We start from the raw sequence: 22,581 nt of genomic DNA on the forward strand, positions 1-22,581 counted from the left end.
ATACTTCTTCAAGGACTTGTGGATGCTTTGCATAGGCACAAACTGGATGGAATCGTTGGAGACTGGCGAGTGACAGCAGGTCGTCACAGGGAGTCTTTAAGCATTTCAATTTTAAATTCCTCTTCAATGCATGCATTGTCCTGAGTATTTACCCTTTGAAACACCAGTGGGAAGGACATTCATTTGATACTGAATAGCCCTCAGTGTTCACAAACTTTTGATGTTGGTCTCCTGCTGTGGAGGCTGGAGGTGATGTGTCTTGAGTTACCAATTTCATATTATTCCTTTCCACTTTCAAGAAATATCTAAGAGGAAGAAATTAAAAGTACTCATGAGCTTTTGGTCCCTTGATGTGGACTTGAGCTACATCACTGGTCAATCAGTGACTGTGCCTATTTTTTCCATGTCCTTTTCCTCACTCTTTTTACTCTGTCCATGCCAGACTTGGAAATAACTGAGCTTCCTGAGCCTCTAGATGGGATGCTTAAAATAATTACCATAAGGAACAACATATTCCTTCTCATTAATGCCAGTCTTATGGAGAGTGCTTATTTTGTGCTCCAAAGATGGAAAAAATAAATTTTTGTCTTCCTCCCTTCTCATTCCATTTGCCCAGTGTGCATATGTTTTTTAGAAGATACAAGGTGCAGGTCAGCTACTGCTTTGTTCATAAATATTCATACCTATATAGATGGGGGTTGGAAAAGAAGTGACAGGTTAGCACAAATTAAATATTCAGCACAACTCAGCAACATCAGGATTAAAAATGAAATATGAAAGAAACAGGAAAAGCTGTTCCAAAAAATGTTTGACAAGAAAATACTTCTCTATATTTAATCTGTCTCTATATTTGAGGGAAAGAGCCAGAATATTTCACTCTGTGTGAGATAAGGAAAATTAAAAATATTGCAAAATGGACACTGGATTTCAAGAGTCAGCCAATAAACTGACAAAAGTATCTGGAACCTGACAGGAAGATTTTGACAAGTCTTGCTTCTCCAGAGCCACTGAACAGAAATTCTCAAAATGTCATTTTCCTGGACATTCTAAGGCTGCAAACATTATTTGAGAGTGATGTTTAGATGTTTGTTGCCCATATTTTCCACTTCTTTAGTCAAGGTTCTCTTCCCCTTACTGGAAGTGCTAATCCTTTTAAAGTCATTTAATCTGAAAGCATAAAAAGTAAGTGGACTATATTCCTGTGATTTCTTGCACATTAGCTAGGGATATATTATATTAGCAACAGAGATTTAATGATGCATTATACTAAAAGATAAGATCATAAAGTTCTGTGAAAACATATTACTGTAATGCATCATCAGAGTCCAGAATTGGCTGGTAAAATCAAGAAGCATGGACACCTAGATGTCAGCTTCCTGGTCCTTCCAACCCTTGCTCACAAGGTCTATTCATTTACCACTGCTATTATGATACTTGTTTCTGTTGGAGAAACATCTGTTAAATCTGTCAGGAGTTGGCAGATTTGTTCTGTGCTTTTCCAGATGAGTCTCTGCTTTTAGGGACGCTCACAAACACGATTGAGTGTGAGGAAATGGCATAAAACTGAGTCAGGGGAGGTTTAAGTTGGATATCAGGAAAAGGCTTATCACCCACAGCGGGGTTGGGCCCTGCAACAGGCTCCCCAGGACAGTGGTCACAGCACCAAGCCTGACAGAGTTCCAGAAGCATTAGGACAACACTCTCAGGCACATGCTGTGACCCTTGGGGTGTTCTGTGCAAGGCCAGGAGCTGGACTCGATGATCCTGATGAACCCCTTCCAACCCACATATTCTGTGATAATTCCTAATTAGACAGGGATTAGGTAATTTGATTCTATTTGTTCTGTTAGTTTTGGGGTCTTTTTAATATAAAAATCTATACTACTGCAGAAGAAAAAGACCCCATGAAACTAATGTTCTCTTTCCAAGACTTATTCCAAGGAATTTCATGTGTAAAAGCTACTGAGGACTGAGATGTTGATTTGCCCTTTAGACAGTGCATATTATCCAAGTTGTAACTGGACAGCTTGAATTAATAATTATTTCTTTACTTCCAGATAATAAAGATTAAATGTGTGCTTTAAAACATTTTAATGAACCAGATTTTTAGAAATATAAAAAAAAATGTGTGTATTGAGTCAATCCCAGTAGCATCTAATTGTCAAATGAAAAATACAATTTAACTGTATTTAACTCTTTAACAATTGTTTCAATGTGTTTATCTGGAAGCTAGGTTGATATTTCCACAAATTTTTCCTGAAACATATTTAGCATGCATTTAATAAGAATCAAAATGGTTTTTGAAAAATCAAAACCAGTTACCAAGTCAATTACCTAAATATTTTAGTGTTCTAGTATGCTCTAAAGAGTATATACTTTCATTCAAAAGTCCATTGTTAAGTCAGTTTTTCAGGTATTTGCAGCTATACATATGTATCCAGTCTTAAAAAGGGCTTATTTTGATAACAACTAAGAATTGTAGCTTGTACAAATTTGTTATTTCTTTAGTTACACGTACAGCTCAGATATCATCAAACTTGCAAATTATAAGGTTATGCCTTGGAAGAAAGCCATAAAATAAATTGAAAATTCAGTGAGATGACTTATGTGATTAAAAGCTGCAGTATTTTGGCTCAGCTGTGAATGTGCAAATAAATGACCTGTACATCTGACACCTTAAATTTTGCAGAAATTCTTCTTTTGTATCTGTGTTTGAGAGTTCCATTATTATCAGTTTCAAGAACTGAAATGTTGATATAATTAAGTTGGTGAGAGCACCTCTGATTTTATTTTAGCTAAATAAATGTAACAGAGATTAGTGTGAGGACTTTTTTTTTGTGGGGGGGGCTTGTTTGGTGAGTTTTTTTCTTGTTTTTGTTGGTTTGCCTTTTTGTCTGACCAAACAAATGAACGAAAAATGCTTGGTACATTAGGATGTTTTGAATATTGGTCCCAGTTTAGTAGTAATAATCTATGACACAATTCATTGTGCCATTAATAGAGAAGAAAAAGGTAGTGTTTTGTGATCTCCAATTCAGTTATGAAATAAATGCCAAACTTAGGTAAGTAATGGATAAGAGCAGATATTCCAAGTAAAAATAAATCACATTAATCAGTATGCCAACCTTTCTTCTTTTCTGGCTCAGAGGAAGTTGTTAGAAGGCACAAGACTTGTCAAGTTTGTCGTTTCTGTGAGACAGATTCTGAAATAATGTGGATTACAGCAAAAATCATGCCTTGACACCACTGTATGTGTTGAGTCAGATTATTAATATCAAGGGTTGCTAGGAATTTGAGTTTCTAAACTTGTGTTTTGAAAGTGTATTGTCATACTCAGCTAGGGGCCAAAGATCAACTTATTAAGATTAGAGCAACATGTCTCCTGTCAGCCTCCTGGTATTTTTCATCTTCCTGAAGCACCTGTTTGAAAGCCCAACACTTCCAAAGACTCGATGGTTCCATGGGTCTGACTCCAGTCTAAGCAGAGAGAGTTGAGCCCTCCTGGTTTTTGCTGACATGAGACAGGTACACACATGCCCTGGTATATACTAAGATCAATACCTTATATAAATATTTTTTCACAATATTTTTATTTGTGCTTACTAAATATTGTATTCAAATCCAGTCTTCAGTCAGAATGAGGCTATTACAGTAATTTCACGACTAAAAGGTGCAACGGAATATAAGGGGCACTTTTTTTTTTGCAGCGAAGATCCACGCGTAACAAAGTAACCAATAAGTAACGGAATCGTGCGAGCCCTGCCAAGCCGCTCTACCCCGCGCGACTTGGCTTGCTGCTCACTGCTCAGCTCACGGCTCGCACTTCCGGGTTGTCGGCAAATTTCCAAACTTTGTCCATATATAAGGCGCACTGCTGGGTTTCGATCAAAATTTTAGGCTTTAAAGTGTGCCTTATAGTTGCAAAATTACTGTAATTTATTGTCTGTTGAAAGATAAATACTTTTGTTCTTTGTCGGTACAATAGTCATGAAGCCCACACCGTGTTGGGTTTTGCCTTCTTATCTCTTACCTACTCTTAAAGTTATTATTATTTATTGCTTGCTAAATAATCCTGGATTAGCCTTTATCTCTTTGAATAATCTTGTATTGTTTTGTGAAATGGAGCTGTACTGAAATGAATACAAGCAATAGTTATTACTGTAGATGTGGCTACCTTAATTCTTTATTTACGCTTCATGTATACCTTTATTAGTTTTTTTATGTACATATAATTCAGCCCATGCCTTGTGTAGTGCCAAGAAAGTATTTTAGGGAAAATAGAAAATCATTTTTGCCTGATACTTTTGTCCAAGGAACATCCTACTTTCCTCCCACTTTTCTGAAGTGATATTTGAGAACATTCCAAAATATGTATTATATTTAAAGTAGCTTCAAAGATTCAGTGTTTATTTGCAGTGAATAAAAAAAAAAATAAAAAAACCCAACAGTGAAAACAAATGTCAGAATATTGCTGAGACACTCAATTGATGTACCCAAAGACATAGGGAAGTGATGAACACTTAATTGCTTTATCTACCCTTTACTTAGACTTAGTTCTCTTCACAGCTATTTAAAAAAAAACCAGAACACTGCGAGGAGTTTTTCTTTTGACATTCACATAATCAAAATCAATCACATAATTGAAAATATTTTGCAGAAAAATATACTTTGAAAAGTTTTAAATTGTGTTAAATTGCAATAAGCTGCAATAACTTGTGTAAAGTAGTTGTTGACAGGTCATTTTGTATGGCAAGCTGCTCTACTGGAATGTTCTTAGATGAACACTGTTCATCCTAGATGAACATGTATTATATGTTTTCTTCTAATTATCTCTCAGATGAATTGATTTGGCTCAAGGCTGAGGACCTCTCACTCAATACCAAACCAAAGGTAAATTGTATTGTCTGACATTCCTTTAACATTAAGCTGACCCCAAAATCTCAGGCTTGGAGGTCATCAAGCAGCATCAGACCCTTTAAACACCATGTTGCCTTCTCTCACTGCAATGAGATAGCATGTCTTGAGAATCAAATAATATATCCCTCTTCCTTATCATTACAGAGGCAATTAATTTTAATTATTTGAGCCAGTCTCTTTTGGAGCACAGCTATAAACTCAATAAAATTTGTTAACATAAAACTGACCCATTGGTAGGCTGTGGCTTTAAATAGAAAAGCGATGCCTTAAAAGTATCCAATCAATTAATTATTAATTAATTATTCTTGAAAATTTCTGTATGCTTTTAACCACACATGTTGTGGACTACACAGATCAATGTTTTGATGTTGGAAGAGCCCTGTTTTTCCTCTTGCTTCTCTGCATGAGTATTGTTTCTCCATTTACCATTTCAGAAAATATAGGCTGTGTAGAAAAGGAGCATGAGCACAGAACTGAGTGCCAAGGAATGCAGTAGCAGCAGCCTCAAGCTGTACCTTTCTGTCATTGAACACTGGTGAGGGAAAATCTGCCCCTGAATAACATGTGCTGGTTTGATACCTTTGTGTTGCAATTACAGCAATAATCTTGAATGCAGAAATACCACAGAAGACTTATCTGCCAATTGTCATAGGTATCTGAGAAGGCAAAGATTGTTTCCAAACATTGAGGTGGAGAGTTGCTCATGTTGCAGTACTGGAGAGCTAATAGGATACTTCAAAAGGATTATAAAGATTCAAAAGACATTGCTGGTGAAGGTGGAGAAGGATTTTCCTGGATATTTTCCAGGAATGTGCCCAGTATAGTTAATGGGTGGGAATTTGATTCTCATTTTTAATTTTAAACTGTTTACCTATCTTGGTAGAGCAGAATGCATGAATTGTTGCTATATTAATGTCACAGAAAATCAGAGAGCTGTTAAGCTAAGGGATAAGAACTGTGCTGGCTCTCACAGTGGGAAAAGCAAAGTTTCTACAGCTTGTCAAGTAGACAAATTCACAGAGCCAATGGTCAGCCAACAGAGCTGAGAGGGAATGAGGTTTCTATATGGAGGCTGGCCAAAAGTTCATAAAAGAGGGCCATTTTCCCCTCAGTGGAACAGAAGGTTCTTTCAAACCAGGAATTAGAAAATGGAGATGAGTCCAAACCTCAGAGCAGCTAAACACCCAGAGTTGAGAACCAGTTATTTAGATAGAGGCTGGAGTAACCCATACAGGTGAGAGAGAAGAGGAAGAAAAAGCCAGTTGGGTGTTTATTATTATGGAGAAATAATAAATTAAGAGTCAAAAGTTGGCAACTACTAAAAAACTTACAGGAGAGGTGAAAGGGAGGGAAGGAAGGAAGAAAGGAAGGAAGGAAGGAAGGAAGGAAATCTAGTGAGGGGTGGAATAAATCTCCCTTGTTTCACCAAATGATATGTAGGATTGATATTCTGCATTGAATTTGAAGCCTACAGTCATTTTCCTATGTTTTCAATCATGTTTAATATTGAATAAAATGTTTGTTCAAGTAATTCAGGTGTTCAGGGTTAAGTGTGTTGATAACTGAATTTTTTAAACAAGCTTCTGTTATTTTGTGTTCAGATCCCTGACCGCCCCTACTTGGATTGTGTAGAGCTCATTTGAGCTTTTAATTTGAGATTTATTATTTTTCTCTTTTTGTGTTAACTTCCATTTTTAACTGATATGATTCCTACCCTAATGAAAGTTAACTCAAATTTTATGTACGTACATCACGTTACCTTCAGATGCACTTGAGTTGAGATGTTACTTAGAACATTAATTTTTGCATATATATAATATTTTCATTTTTTCATTATTTTCTTCTGTGTTTTCTGACCTTGAATTTGAAGCTTTAAGTGCTAAAGATAGGGGAAAATCTAGCATATAATGAAAATTATGCAAAAGAAATAAGCCTTGAACCCTACAAATGATAATGATGGTGGTCTTCTTTACAATCCCTCTTTCTTGTAGACCTTAAAGAGCTCTTTTACTTGATCTTGGATTAGAATGATTAACGGAGAAAGGAAAAGCAGCACATTTCTGACTTTGCTGCAGCATTAGTCTTTGGTAACTCTTACTGCACTGTGAAAGAAAGAAAAGGAAAAAGTTGAAATGCAGCATGACAATTGAGTCTCCTGTAGCTCTTTCCTTTCCCAAGCAGTCATTGGAGGTAGTATATAATTTGTTTTCTTTCTTAGACTTTATACAATATATTAATGCAAAGCTGCTTTTGCTTAAATAATATATTTTGTTTTGCTTTTGGTGGTTCCTGTTTCTCTTGTTTTTGTTTCATGACTTATGTCTTGGTAAAGGCTTTATCTTTACTAGGGAGCCAATAGAGCTTTTGTGGAACCAACTTGTCCCTAAAGTCTGCAATTTAGCTGTTGCCAAGGAATTTCTATGAGTCCTTGCCATGGGAAGTAAAAAAAAAAAAAAAATAAATAAAAGGAAAGGAAATTTGAACCCATTTTTTAAAAACAGAAAGCATAGCAACCAGTCAGAAACATTTAGCAGTCTGGCTGCAGACAGCAGGACATACAAAGAACAGCAAAATTGTCTATTGAAGAGGGGGAAAAAGATCTTCAAAAGACTTGTGTCCACAGCAGGGTGAAAGACATAACAATCCCATTATCAATGTTATTAAGGAAAAAAAATAATTATTTTCTTTTTTTCCTTAGTTCTGCCAATATATCATGTTAAATGATATTCCAGTAACTAGGAACATAAAAAGGCATTTTCTGGCATCCCCTTAAAATGTCTCTATTCGGGCAGTCAAAGTAGGAGAGAAAAGAAACAAACAGTTCTGGAATCCACATTCAAACCTCCCGCAGAAAAGACTAGTTAACCTAGAAGATGAGTTGTCATGACTGTATTACATAATTCTGTAATTAGGTGACATGCTCTAAACTGAGGCAACTTTCCCTATACTGCACAGGGAATTTAAATTCACTCAAAATATACCTATAATTTTGCTTCTGTCAGTACTGGTATTGTTTTTACAGGTGTATGTATCCATTACCAACTTTTTTATTGCCTTAGGGTAAATAATATATCTGCTTTGTACTGAATTGTGGGGGTCCTTTTGGGTTTGTGTTTTTCTGATTTGGTTTGATTTTTTTATTTCTTTCCCTATTCTTTTTACATCATTATTTGGGGTAGGGGAGTGATGATTTTCAATCTCTAGTAGAAGTACAGGTGTGCTATTGAAACAATGGTGAAATTCCCTATGGCTATGGTAATTTTAGCCTTTTTTCTTTGCACCCATTTTCCTTCCTATATTTTGCAGGGATATGATAATTAGCAGTTTAAATAGACCATAAATTTGTGTGCATTAAGTATGCCTGCTTTGTGTAAACAGAAGTTTTCCAAATGCCTGATGTGCAATATATCCTGTTATTTTAAGGAAGGGGAGTGCAGAAAACGTCCATGTTGCTTAGTTACAGAAACAACAAACAACACAAATTTGTTGTCTTTAGTTAGCCATGTAGTGTGATATTAAAGCACTTGCCAAGTGCATTATCAGGGCATAGGATGCTATGTTTATGTGTTCACCCTGACACATGTTCAAGTTCAGCTTTTATTGGGTGCAGCTTTAGGGTTTAGGCAGATTGGGTGCATTTTGTGTTTTTTTAATCTGAATGATCAATGAGCTTTGCACTCTGAAGTTGCAGACTAGAAAGTCATCTATATCATACCCATTTTCCTTTAAAACAAAATGGGGGATTGACACCCTACAGGAAAAGTGTGTGTAGTTGCATCTGATTTTGGATCAAAGTTCACTACATTTTGTGCTGGAAATGCAAGCTTCAGTCTTCAAGCAAGTTTCTGCCCTGTGAGGAGATGGTGTATCCGATTTACAGAGAAGCAAGGAGAAATTAAGTTCTCTGTGAGGCATTTAGATACAGGTTAAACCCAAATCCCTGGATTACTGGTCCTGACTTCCTAACACAAGAGTAATTTTAATGGCTTTCTTCTTTCTACCTTAGGCCAAAGTAGTCTGTGGACAGAATGTCTGATTTTAAAAATATACTTGTTATATATAAAGCTATGAACAGAACAACAAAAAATAGAAAAAAGCACAGAATCATGCTGTATGAGTAATATGTTTGCCTTGCAAAAGCCCATTTAATATTTTTCAAAAGTTTGAGTGTGATCTGTTTGCACACCACAGTTTTGAATGCTCAGACTGGACAGGGATATGAAACAGCAGAATGTTAAACTCTCAGATATATACTCCAAGGAATTAGTTGCCCTATAGTGTTTTTTGGGTTTTTTTTTAAATTGTTTTTGTTTGTTTGTTTCTTAGATCAACTAAGTCAAGGGTTTTTTTGAGCTGGATCTTGCAGGGCAGTTTCCCAGGCTACATTAATTGATCTAAATTAATGCAACAAAATGGACATGCTGTTGTTTTCTCTGGATGTTTATGTGTCTGTACCATGGAACCCTATCCTGTTGTTCTTAGGCTTACCTCCCACTTAGTAAGACTCTAGAGATACCTGGGTTTTATTTTGTGCTCAGTGACCCCATTTTCTAAAGGCTCCACACTACCATCACAACTACATTTGCACAAATGTTGGCCTTAGGAAAATGGAAACCATTTCACTCGAGAAAGAACAAGTTGGAGCATTCAATATATGCCCTTGGAGCATTCAATATTTTCTTAATTTCTTCTCTGTGTCCAGAAAACAAAACTGGCTTATGATGTCGAGGCTTGAATGGCTGTTGTCATTCATGTTTTGTACTTTCACATTGTGTTCAAACATTTGAACCTGGGGTCCTTAAGTTTCGTGTAAATAATCTGCAGCTTATTGTGTTCCTTATATTCATTTTGGAGCTTGAAAATGCATGGAGGCATCTTAGTAAAATGACAAGCCTTCTATGAGAGGCTGATATTCCCTGATTAGTTCAAAACCGTACAACAAGTGATAAAAAAAATATATGATAACTGTTAATGGTCAGTTTTGCCATTGGATTTTTAGGGAATGTGATGCTGTGTGCAGCAAGCAGTTCTCAGTGACCATGGAAATTTTAGTTGCTGGTAGAGCAAGCTGAGAAAATTGCCTCAGGCTTCCCTTATTTGAGTCCCATTGTTGCAGTTTCTGACATCAGCAAGTTCCCTCCTCCTGACATCAATTTTCAAGGGAAACCTGTAGGTTGGCAGCACTTCCCTGAACCATTCTGGGTGATATTAATCTCTGTTTTGTAGAATTAACTGGGATTGTATGCCACAGGTGATACAGGTTGCACAGAAATATGAAAGTATGAAAGTACTGTCTTACAGTAACAAAGAATTATGTAATTCAATTTTTAACGGGTTTTGATACTGGGTTCATCCATTTATTCAAAGTGCATTTGAATTGAATTGCAATAGAAAAGTATTTACCTCATCTCTCAGTTAACAGATACTTGGAGCAAGGCTCTAACTCCATCAGGCCCAGAGTGACTTCACAGCAGATATTTTAGAGTGGCAACTCTCTCCCTTGTTTCATTCATCTTTGTATTTCTCTGGAGCCTTCCTTCCTCCTTGGGACCCCTCTACCGCCTCAGGGTCCTCTTTCCTCGTGCTCTCTGCCTCCAAGATCCTCTTAACCAATCAACCCCATTCCTTTTTATCACACTTATCTTTATTAGTGATAGCTGCAACCCATTTAAGGGCAAGGCTGTTCCTTTTCTTTGATCATTAGTACAACTGTGATTTATCATGGGCAAGGTTGCCTGTAATCCTTTCTTCTACACTTACACTCAGGGAAACCTAGATACTGCAAATCAGGTGATATGATCAGCTTCTTGAGATTTTTCTTTGGTTTTAAGAATGTAAAGTAATTTGAAATAAATGCTTCATAATAATTTAAAGTATTTTTAATCACAGTGATTGAAAAGCTATTGCTGGCAGAGGTGGTCAGTATTTTGAAATATTTAAGGGTAATGACGTTTCTTTATTTGCAATGTTTGTTGAAGAAAGGGCTGCACTTTGAATGGAAAATAGTGCTGCAATCTGGATTCTTTCACACCTTTCATGGTTCTAAATCTCATGGCATAGGGTCAGTAGAAAGAATGGTTAGAGATCTGTTTATTTTTTTTAATTTTTAAAAATTTCTTGGCTTATTAATTTGCTAATTAAACAGTTACAGATTTAGGGTACATCCCTAGTATGAATTCCTTCTCTTTTCCTTCACCTCTTCTCAGGCTCATTCATAGATTTTATACCTCTTCACACTTCTGTGTAGTAGTGTCGCAGCTTGCAAAAAAATCTATATAGGATATATCTTTGGGAAGCATGAACTAATTTAGGTTGTGCTCCAAGATGACCACAGACCACATTAAAGAGAGTGCTGAGCTTAAGGTAATAATTGCCCAAAGCTGAACTTGTTAAGACTCAACCCTATGATACTGCAAGTTACCCAGCATGTGGTTGGCCTAGATGGCAGCAAAGGAAGCCTGTATCTGGACTGTAAGATATTCTGCCATGTCTCTCTTAGAAACTAAATTTATTCCTCACTTTGAAGAGCTTGGTTGCAGATTATGTGGGGAATTGCTAACTGCTCCATTTTTCTTGGGAGTTTGGGTGACCTTTTGCAGTTTCCAAGAACGAGGTAATTATATATTTTAAAGACTGAGGTCTTGAAACTAATTTGATCTTAACAGCAAAGAACAGAATGAACATGAGACAAATTCATAGTGCTCTTAGTGGCATGATACAATTCCCTGAGGGCTGGTAGTTTCATGTGCAGGAAACTTAGATTGTTGCTCAGGTGTGAAAGTGAGTGGAAGAGCAAGCTAAAAGCCAGAGACAACTCAATGGATGCCAGTGTTATAAGTGCATGACATATTGTTGGCTTTTCGCAGCTATTGGGATAAATGCTATATGTATAATGTTAAAATAGCTTTTCTTCTAAAAGCAAAAGTTAAACATAAGTTTTTAGAAGATAGTATGCTTAAACTACCCGCCTAGTTGAGATAAGAGCCCGTGAATGTGTGATGGGGACCCTGCAGCTGACACAATTATCAACACTCACCGACTGCAAAAAACCAAGACCACCACCCAAATTTAAAAATGATTAAAAAAAAAAAATTAAAATCACAAACCAAGAAACACACATACTCTAAAAAAGCAAACACAAAAAGTAACCATGCAAAATAGTTCCCAAAAACTTTTTACTATGCAAAAAAAAAAGCTATAAATATGCAACAAATTAATATATTGTAAAGTGTATTTTAAAAAGCGTTCCCAAAGCAACCATGTACTATTAACAGCTTACCAAGCACCCAACCATTTTAACCCTTTGCTTTATGTGTGTCCCCTATTATCTTTTTATTAAACCTTTTAAATTTTACCAAGACAGTAAAATGTGTTTTTCACACCAGAATACTGACTGGTGGGTTGTGTGGGAATAAAGGGGAATGTGATTATAATATTTCTCCATTGCAAATTCCCTCCACTTGACTAATTGTGGATCCATGTCTGTAAAGAAGGGAGGATGTACTGAGTTATTTGTAAGTTATTTGTACCCTGGAGGCTGCTGTTTTTGAAGCATGTACCCTCATGAGTTATAAAGCAGATATTAGTCTCAGAATTATTCCTTACTGTTCAGTGGTTTTCCCAAAATTTAATGACAACTGCTTTCTGTGAACATACTGCTTTTCTCCTTTTTGCTGTGCTTCACTGATGACTGAGTACATTTTTCATGGATAGGGAGAGCGGTAAGAATCTCAGCATAACACCAGGAAACAGCCTCCCAAAACAAACTGTGTTCAGTTAATACTTTACAGGCCTTTTCAGCTATGGTTCATACATTCCTGTTTTATTACTAATTATCCATGATAATTCAGTTCAAAATTTTCCATTTAGTAAGAGTAAATGAATATAAGCACATTCTAAAACTTAGAACAAATGCACTTAAACACAGACATAGGCTTTATTACAGTTTCCCCACAACGTATGTAATAAAATGCAGTCATTTACTTCTCAGTAGCTAGGAAGTTTCAGCTGTGGAATATGGAAGCACAAAATTGTAATTTAAAATATTTAGGGATTCCAAGAATGTTTTAATATTGGTGACATAAAATTGACAATATTTGTCACGGTTACTAAAGTGTTCTAGCAACATTTCCCTCATACATTATATATTAAGCTAATTGAACAGCTGGTGACAAGTTATTGAGAAAACCATTTCACTTTGTCCATTATGTTCCTAAACCATATTTATTAGAAATTATTATTTCTGAGTTGGCAAATCACTTCAGATCATAGTAAGCTGTTTTGGACTTCAAGGAAAACATAGCTTTCCCTTAGTCTGATGAGTTTTTTAACATAGCTATTAATTCCTAATTGTAATATTCAGTCAACCAGTTTCATTAAGGTTGGACAGTTTGATTTGTCCATAAACAATAAATTCTCTTTCTACATTTATTTGCCTTGTCTTGGAACCTGCTCTTGTTCAGCAGTCAATTTAAGAATTTCTCATGTTCTTTGTTGCCATATTTACTTTCATTGTCATTCAGGATTTAGTTCTAATAAGAGACCATTTGTTCCTTTATTAATTTATTGCATCCACTTGCAGTGTTTAATGCTTTTCAGTTTTATCTAGAGAGGTTGCCCCTGTAACTTCTTCAAGTGAAGCAGGAGCTATGCAAAATCCCACTTGCCACAAAAAGTGGTCAATGCTTCAAGAGACCAGATATCTCTAAGTAACCTCACAGGCTCCTGGCTTCTTCCTCTTCATTCTAAAGACAGAAATCTACCCCAAAGGGAGGTCACTTGCATGTGCTTATTTTTCAACTCCTTTGCACAGTCTGTGAAATCTTAGGTGTTGTGGATGTATTTGATAGGTGGAAATATGGAACCTTACTATCTAATATTACAGTTTAGTCCTATTCACTTGTTATGTTTTCAGTTGAAGAACACATTGTCTCTGTAACAGAGTACCATCTCTGCTGTCAGCAATCCACAGTAAGGTTTATCTGTTGTCTTCAGAGACACAGCTCTTATGGTAACAACACTACTTGTACTCAATTCTAAAATAAAATGAAGAAATAGGCTTATTTATTAACTTTTAGGTTATGTTTTATTATAGTAGAATAATTCTGACATGTCTTATGATGAAATTTGCATTGTGGATAATAATATAATTGGAATTAACACAATCCTTACTAAAAAAAAAAGTCTGTCTAGCAATAATTTCTTTTTCTTTTATCTATAAACATCATTTTTCAATAGCAACTATCACTTGTGGGGTATGCCATCTTAGATTGTGTAAGTGCTAGTACTTTGATTTCTAACAGTAGCACAGCTCTGCAGTTCCTCCCCTGTGTTTTCCCCTTACTGGGTGTCAGAGTGAACTTCATGTGTGTTCAAACTAGGTTTCAGAGGAAATGAATCCAGAAGCTTTATCTTAAGTATTCAGTAAGCACTTTCTAACCCCCAACAGGGGCATAAAGTCTGAACCAGTGATGGGTCCCCTGAACAGCTCCAAACTACACTGCATACCTGGGACGCTGGATCAGGGCCAGACATGATATAGCCCTGAATGGTGCAGATCTGTAGATGAAGAAGCCTCAGCACAAAGTGCCTGGTTTTGCTGAGATGTTGCTTTTTCTCCAAATTGCTATTTAATGTAGGACTTTAGAAACAGCAAAGAAAGTTTTGGCTTCTGTCACTATGGCTTTGTATTCAGCCCTTCAATGGTATTTTAGCTTGAGTGTATAATTTATGGAACAATTAAAAGTATTGACAAAACACTTGTGCAAGTCTTTGGTATTGGGGAGCTCATTTCAGTAGCTCTTGTATTATGGATAACTCAGAGAGAGCAGCAATTTGAGAAAACACTAATAAACATTAGAATCCTGGGAAATGGTTGCATCATGACAGGCTTCCTGGACCAAGTTAAAATGTGATTTGAAGCAAGAATATTTGCAGAGGTCAATTGGATTTAAAACTAATATTGTCTTTAATTTTTATCAGAAAAGTGTTCAGTCAGGGAAAAATACCCAAGTTGGGGTTTTTTAATCAAATTGAATGGGCTCAGAGGTTTTCCTGGTTTTGCCTGTTTTGATCTGTTATTATATTAGTTCGCCTATCTTATATAGCCTCATGAATTCCATGAATGCTACTCCTCCTCAGCCCCAAGGACAAACCAAAAATATGTTAAATTATGAGGCATCTGACCTTGGTATATTTTCTGTGCATGAACAGAAGAGTTAAGACAGTGACAAAGGGTTTAGAGGAAGAAGAAATCTAATACTTCTTTATAATAACAGAATGGCTGTGCAGAGAAAGGTTTTAAGTAATCAAGGCCACACAAGCTAATTTGCAACTCATAGTATAAATTATGTGTAGATTCTTTCAGATTGTTAGAATTAACTCCAGGGATATTTTTGGAGCAACTTTGTTTGGTTTAATGAAAACAATTATTAATGAAAATAGTTATTTCATCTTGTTTGTATGTAAATTATCATATTCATATATCATCATCATTATCCTCTAAATAACGTGCCTATTCAGGATTATGTCTGTTTGGTTAAAATGGTCAGGTTTCTCCTAGTAACTTCTCTGCTTTGCTTGCAGGTTGTATATAAAAATAACGATGTCAGGTTGGAGCTGTCTCGACTTGCCAAGCAAGGCGATCCTAAAATGAAGATTCACGGGGTTGTAGCATTTAAATGTGAGAATGTTGCAACCTTAGATCCAATCACATTTGAAACACCAGAGTCTTTCATCTCTCTGCCAAAGTGGAATGCCAAGAAAACAGGCTCAATATCATTTGACTTTCGTACAACTGAGCCAAATGGCCTGATTCTTTTCAGTCATGGGAAACCAAGGCACCAAAAAGATGCCAAACATCCACAGATGGTGAAGGTTGATTTTTTTGCCATTGAAATGCTTGATGGCCACCTCTACCTACTATTAGACATGGGATCAGGTACTATAAAAATAAAAGCCTTGCAGAAGAAGGTGAATGATGGTGAATGGTACCATGTGGATTTTCAGCGGGATGGACGGTCAGGTAAGTTCCTTTTGTTAGCATTCAAAATGTTTAGTTTTTTTTTTTTGTTTTATCTGAGAGAGCACTGGGTGCATATTGATGTTGCAACAATTAGAATCATTTGAAAATTACTTTCAGGTGCCATAATACAATAGTTTGCTGAATAAAATATCTTATGTTAACATTATTGGATAACCAAGTACTTAATCTTGCAAGTAACTGTGTTGTGTGCTTGAAAAACCAACCGTAATCTCCCTCTGTGCCTGCTTACACCAAATAGCTGAAGTGGCAAGTTTCAAGAAGGAAAATAAAGCAAAAAAGGAATTACTGAAAATAATCTCTGACACGGAGAATAGCTGCCCCACAGAAACAACACAGATCTTGAAATCATGTCAGCAGATCTCAGTGTACTTAAATCATATGCTAATAAATGGTTAACAACACGGGTTAGCAGAAATGGAAATAATTGACTTGCTGCATTCTACCAGTGTGATTCACATTCTGGAGCAATTTACTTTAAAAATTATCTCACTGAAATAAAGAGTTGATGAAGTCTTTTTCATGCTATTGAAATGTAATAGGGCTTAAAGGGTTTCATCCAGTGAAATTGTCAATGTCTATCAGCTCGTCTCATCTTGAGTATATATCTTGCCTTAAGCAAATAATCAATATACATCAATTTAAGGACAGTTGTCTTCTACAGTGACTTTCCTGTACTTCATGCCAGGATTTGGAGAGGAAAGGGGCAGGGAATGTACTGATCCTGTAATTCAGTCCTGAAGGTTTTCTGATTAATATCAGTATTCAACCTGAAGTTAATGTACATTTTGCAATTTTGTGTTGAAATATGTAAACACACTTCTTTTGGATTTTGTGGAATTTCCCCCACTTTCTTCCTTCTGGTGACTCCCTTTCCATAGCTTACATTTATAATTTTTTAATGAAACTTAATCCCCCCAAAAAATACCATTTTATGACTTAACTTCTTACTACACAAAAATCAGATTTCAGATCAAGCAAATCTTAGATGCAGGTTTAAACCAACGATTTTAGTCAAATCCATGCTGAAAATCAGACCAAATTCAATTGATCTGCAGTATTATTGTGAAAATTATTTGACTCCTTGGCAGTGCAGCTTCAAATTCTAACAGCATAGAATTAATTTTCTTATTATAATATGTCAGTTGCTCATTTACATTTCTTGAGGTTAAATAAACCTACCAAACAAGAATAAACAAAACCCAACCAAACAAAAACAAAACAAAAAAAGCACAAACAAAAAAAAACCAAGGAAAAAAACCTTAACTGAGCAACAAAACACAATTTCTCAAAATCCTCAACTGAGATTGAATATACAGCAGTTATATTATTTATACTACAGTTTTTATTTCAGATTTTTTTCTTAAGTGCTCTTTCAGTGATTCATATGAGGCAGTAAATCCTACAGAAATCATGCCTGTGGGACTGCTGAAAGCAAAGTTTATTCTTACATCCATAGTCAGCAATCTATGAAGGAATTAAATAAATGCATAACAATTGTTTACATTTGAATATAAGTTCTACCCTCTCATTGCTTCACAAAAACTGTGACTCACAAGTGCCATTCAGAGAATTTAGGGCATACTTTAATTCTTTAAAATTGTTGGTGGACATCAGCAAGAATGTAGAGAAATTTCAGGAAGCAAAACCTTCCTGGTGATCAGGATTGCATAATAATTTTTAAGTAGAATTACAGATAATCAAATTAATCCATCTGATGATTTACCTATGGTCAAGATAGGTGAAAATTATGTAGCCCCCCATCACTGTTGAAAACTAATCATAATACTTATTAATTCTAAGACATTGAACTATTACCAGGAATATTAAATAAAATATGCTTAGGGATGGGCAAACTGAATTTTGGCTGCAATTTGAAACAGAATGAAAGTTTTTCTGTTATTCTAATACTCACAATAATAGTTAATGGTAGGAGAAGTACCATAACACTGGCAATGCTTTTGTTTGTCTTAATGATGCTAAGATCTGTTTATTAAAATTATTCGAGAGATGCCTCTGCCTCAATTAAGAGGCAAACAAGACTGTGTGCCAACGTAAAAGATATGGACTTTATGTAGCAGTAAATGTGATATGGAGAGAAATAGAAATAGTAAAAAGGGGTGGGGGGGACACACTTGATTCCAACTGGGCCCTGGCTTCCCTAACCTTATCCCTATCACCCTTTACAATTTTACTCTACTCCTCCAAAGCCACCTGTCCTTGTTGCCACCTTCTGAAAGCTCCTTTTTTTGCTCTGAGTTTGCTCAGCAGCGCCTTATCCATCCATGGAGGCCTGGTGGCATTTTTACCCACTTGCATCCTTGTCAGGATACATCTTTTCTGAGCTTGGAGAAAGTGGTCCTTGAATACCAGCCAGCATCCTTGGGCCCCTCTGCCCTCCAAGGCTAATTCCCATTGGACTCCACTCAGTAGTGCTTTGAAGAGACCAAAGTCTGCTCTCAAGTCCGGGGCAGTGAGTTTGCTGTGTGCCCTCCTCGGTGTCCTGAGTTTCTCATCCCCCTCCACCTCATGGTTGCAGTATGTATGTTGGCGTGTTTTACCCATGAAGAATAAAATTCACTTCACTATTTCAGGATGCTTTTTGGTTTCTTTTCTCTAGCCCAGACCAAACATACTGGAAAACACATGAATATGATTACTTTTCACTAGCTTTCCTTCAAAATTTTAATATAACTGAATGAATATACCTTGTACAGAAAAAAATTTGCTTTTCTGAGACTTTCTTGTTACCATCGACAGCATATTTCCCTAGCTATCAATCATAAAGGAAGAGATCCTTCTGATAATGATTTATTAGCTCAAACTGTGATTTTTTTCTTTAAATTAAGTTGCAACCTTTTGCTCCTAGCCTTCAAATCCAGTGAACAATGGTTTCTTCCTATAGTAGAATGCTGTGACATTTCTCAAGGAGCTTTGCTAAATTTCCTTGACTTTCATATTAGCTGGATCAGCAAGTACTAGATTTATTTCTCATTCTTTACTTTCTTCCAGACTCTCAGTCACAGTGAGCATCCACTCTAAACTACTGACTTTGCCTTTGCTTGTCTGGGACTGCAGTGGAGGGGGGAGGGAGATGTAAGAAATGAGAAAAAAAAATGCATTGTAATCAACCAGGCCCCATTTGCTAGTAATTCTGTCAATCCACTCAGATTTTGAGAGATACAAGGAAGAAGGAAGAGATGGTGCCTTTTAATTTCCTTATACTGAACCAAGTTTTGACCTATTATTCTTGTTTTCACCCTAGAATCCCATTCTGTTTCCTGAAAGACTTTGAGTGCTTTCTTACCTAAAAGAAGGTCATTGGTAGGACAGAATTCCTGAGACCATATTTAGGTAACATTTAAGGGCTAGGTAAGGGGAAATATTCATAAGTTATTCTCCTCAGGTCCATTTTTCTTGCTAGGTATACAGCAGTGCTAACAAGTGCTGTGTCCTGAGTTTCCTCCCAGTAATTTCTGAGAAGGACCACAGCTTCATAGCTGTCTCCTGTGTGCCCTGTCTTGGCCATGGGCTGCATGCTGCAGTCACAGTCCTCATCACAGCGATTTTATTGTGTTATAGCACAGAAGATGTATTTAGAATACCTTGTTCTGATTTTTCAGCATCTCTTAATAAGCAGGTGTTTTTCATGGGCACAAAAAGAAACTAAAATAGGCCACATCAGGTAAGCAGAGAGATCAGAACAGCTGCAGTAGCTGCAATTAAAATCTTCATATTTAACAGATCAGGGGAGAGACAAGATTTAGAAATATGATTCTTATACACGGTTTTAGGAAAAAATAAATTGCTGAGATAATGAACATGATTGGAGAGGTTCATTGCATCATACCTAAGGGAAATGTTTGTTCTGCTCTTAACATTACTGAAAACTCTGCAGAAAAAAAAGAATTAGGGAAAAAAAAAAACCGCACAAACCCAAACTAAACAAAAAACAACCAAGCTACAGAATCAGCTGTGAAGATCTTTGCTCACAGTGTTTCTTGTTACAGGGTAGGGATAGGTTTAATAACTTTTTTCTGAGACTTACGTATTCTTTAATTTTTTTTAAAAAACTGCCATATGCAAAGATAAAAATGCAAATGTGTTTTCTTGCTAAACCATCATTCATCCTTCAGAAAGCACCATTGTGTAGTGAAATCAGGGAGGGAGCTTACCCTTCTTGTCAACCTCCAACTGAGGGCAGCATGAAGCAGGATGTATCAGTATCTATTCACAGGTAGGTAGCATTTAAAGGCTGAGTCACTGAAATTCTGAACTAAAGTTAGCATCAGCTTGAATACCAGAAATCTTGTCTGGAGTATGTAATTAGAGCTTAAGTATAAACAACATCTCACTTCAAGTAGTGCTTTGTTGATGTCCATTACATGCGTTGTTGTTGCAGGTTCTTTTTTTTTTTTTTCACATATATTCTTCTCTTCTACATAGTACTTCCCACATGTTTTTAACCTTTTAAGAACAGCCAGATTTACATGGGCCTATTTCAACAGATGTCGATAGTTTTCATACTTGGGAGAATGGGGGTTTCTATTGCATTTTAAGGAATATTCTTTCAATGATCTGCAGCTTCCTTGGCTGATCTGCGTCTATCTCGGAATCCAAGATGAAACTTAGCCAACACTCAGCCAAGAGAATCTCCAGTATATTTCCCATTTTCTCACACATGTGTTATTGTTGCCTTATATTGTCGACTTGTCCTTTGAAGGACTTCTCACTAATCAGTTATCCTTTAAGTCAATAATTCTTGCTGAAAACCATAACTTCATTAGTTTTTCTCAAACTGCTTTTCCAAGACAGAAAGAAGTTTCTGAATATTAAATTGTACTGTGATCTCAGGTGAAATGCAGCAGAATCAAAGCAGCTAGAGGTCATCACAGGGCACTTAAATTTATGTGTAATTTCTGGGGATAAGAAATGCTACTTGTTTTTAGAATCTGAAGCTATGTAATGAACTCCAAGACTAAATAAATCACCCCACACCTTCTTGTCTTTGTCATTCCCTTTTACTTCTTTCAGGCAGGACAAACCACATACTGTCAGCATTCTTCAATTGCTTTCTTATTCCGACAGAAATACAAAAATTATACAAAAATACTTTGAGTCTTTAAAAACTTTGCATGGAAGCTGCTTGTTTGCTGGAAGACATTATGGCTCTTTTCAAAGAAAAAGCTATTTCACTACTTTTCACTACTTGTCTGTTCTGAGCGCTCGTATGAAAAGTTATAAGTTTAAGGATGGTTCTTATCCTAGAGAGGTTACAATTTATAGTTTTCTCTCCCTTGAGCATACAGTGCTCTTCTGAATCTGCTTTTTCCTCATCAAATCTGTTGTCTCTAGGTTTTGTAAACAGCATATGTCCCATTCTTTCCTCTTGTAAAATTTCACAATTTCTATCTTGAGAATGACATTACAGTGTCTTTACAGGGAAATTAATTAACCCTTTTGTGCTGGCTGCATAAGACATTAACATGCTCCATTAGCTTCCCTTTCTTCGTTTATGGAAATGATGTCCCTTCACATCCATAAGGAGAAACATCTGAATGGATTGGAGGCACACTGATGATTTGACAAAACAATTCCTTTTAATCTGCCTATAATTCCCAGATAAAGTAGAATTGAAGTCTATCAAAGGAGGTGTACATCACAGTCCCCAGTTTCTGTGGTAACTTCTGCCATTGTTATGAGGTCCAACTTGAGACATTTTTGGCAGAATTGAGAAAGTTTCTCTCAAGAAAGATAACAGGCTTTAAAAAAACTCAAAACAAACAACCAAACAAAAACAACAAAAAAACCCCAAAAACAAACAACCAAACAAAACAAAAAACCAAGCAAAAAACCCCAAGAAAAACAATTTCACCCCCAAACTCCACCAAGATAAAACAGCATGTGCTACCTCTGTCTCAGCTCTGGGTGCACTGTGAATCCAAAGGTTCTAATGGAACCATTGTTTATTTTCTGTAGACCTATGTTCTGTGGACTTGAGTTCTGCATTTTGTTGTAGGATTCTTAAAAGGCTCTGCATTTTTTTGCTGTATATTGGGGTATTTTTATATTCTTTTATTTTACTTGGATTTTTCTTTTTTCATCTGCATTTACAAAGCAATTAGTGAGTAAAGTTTGCATTGTCTGTCAGATATACGTAAAAGATAATTTGGATATCATCAGTAGTGATGGCTGTGTGGTTGCCTGTCATGTTTTTCTCCCCATAGTCATTAGATGCCATGATTGCAGTAAGGTTTCAGACAATTTCTCACACAAAGTATTTTATGGGGTTTCATTTATTTTACCTGGGAAGGTAAAAAGTTAATTTCTTTAAGAAGGTATTGACATCTATTCAAAATAATACTTGACCTCTCTTCAGGGTAATCCTTTATGACACAGAGAAGAAAAATGTCCTGCTTCAATCTATCACTTTACTATAATTCACAGTCACCAGTTTTCCTTGCTTGCGGAACTTCCATTTGGAACACAGAGTAGCAGCTATACTAGCAGAAATTTATCTTTTTCTGTGAGCTGAAAGTAATCAAGACAGTAGATTTTTATTTTTTAATAGAAAAGGAGTTCTAGGATTCTTTGTTAATGTCTTCAAAAATGTAAATGCCTTT

The 22,581-nt window shown here is 36.1% G+C and overlaps 1 protein-coding gene across 24 annotated transcripts in view; it reads left to right on the forward strand.

Moving 5' to 3' along the window:
* NRXN1 (neurexin 1) overlaps window positions 1–22,581 on the forward strand; it is a 682,314-nt gene that overhangs the window by 254,976 nt on the left and 404,757 nt on the right. For all 24 annotated transcript variants that reach the window (XM_033055067.2, XM_033055066.1, XM_033055068.1 and 21 more), the window contains one exon: window positions 15,502–15,940. In XM_033055067.2, coding sequence (XP_032910958.1) covers window positions 15,502–15,940 — 439 coding nt within the window. The remainder of the gene's footprint in view (window positions 1–15,501; window positions 15,941–22,581) is intronic.

The sequence above is a fragment of the Catharus ustulatus genome, chromosome 3, assembly GCF_009819885.2.
Source record: "Catharus ustulatus isolate bCatUst1 chromosome 3, bCatUst1.pri.v2, whole genome shotgun sequence".
Lineage (NCBI taxonomy): Eukaryota > Metazoa > Chordata > Aves > Passeriformes > Turdidae > Catharus > Catharus ustulatus.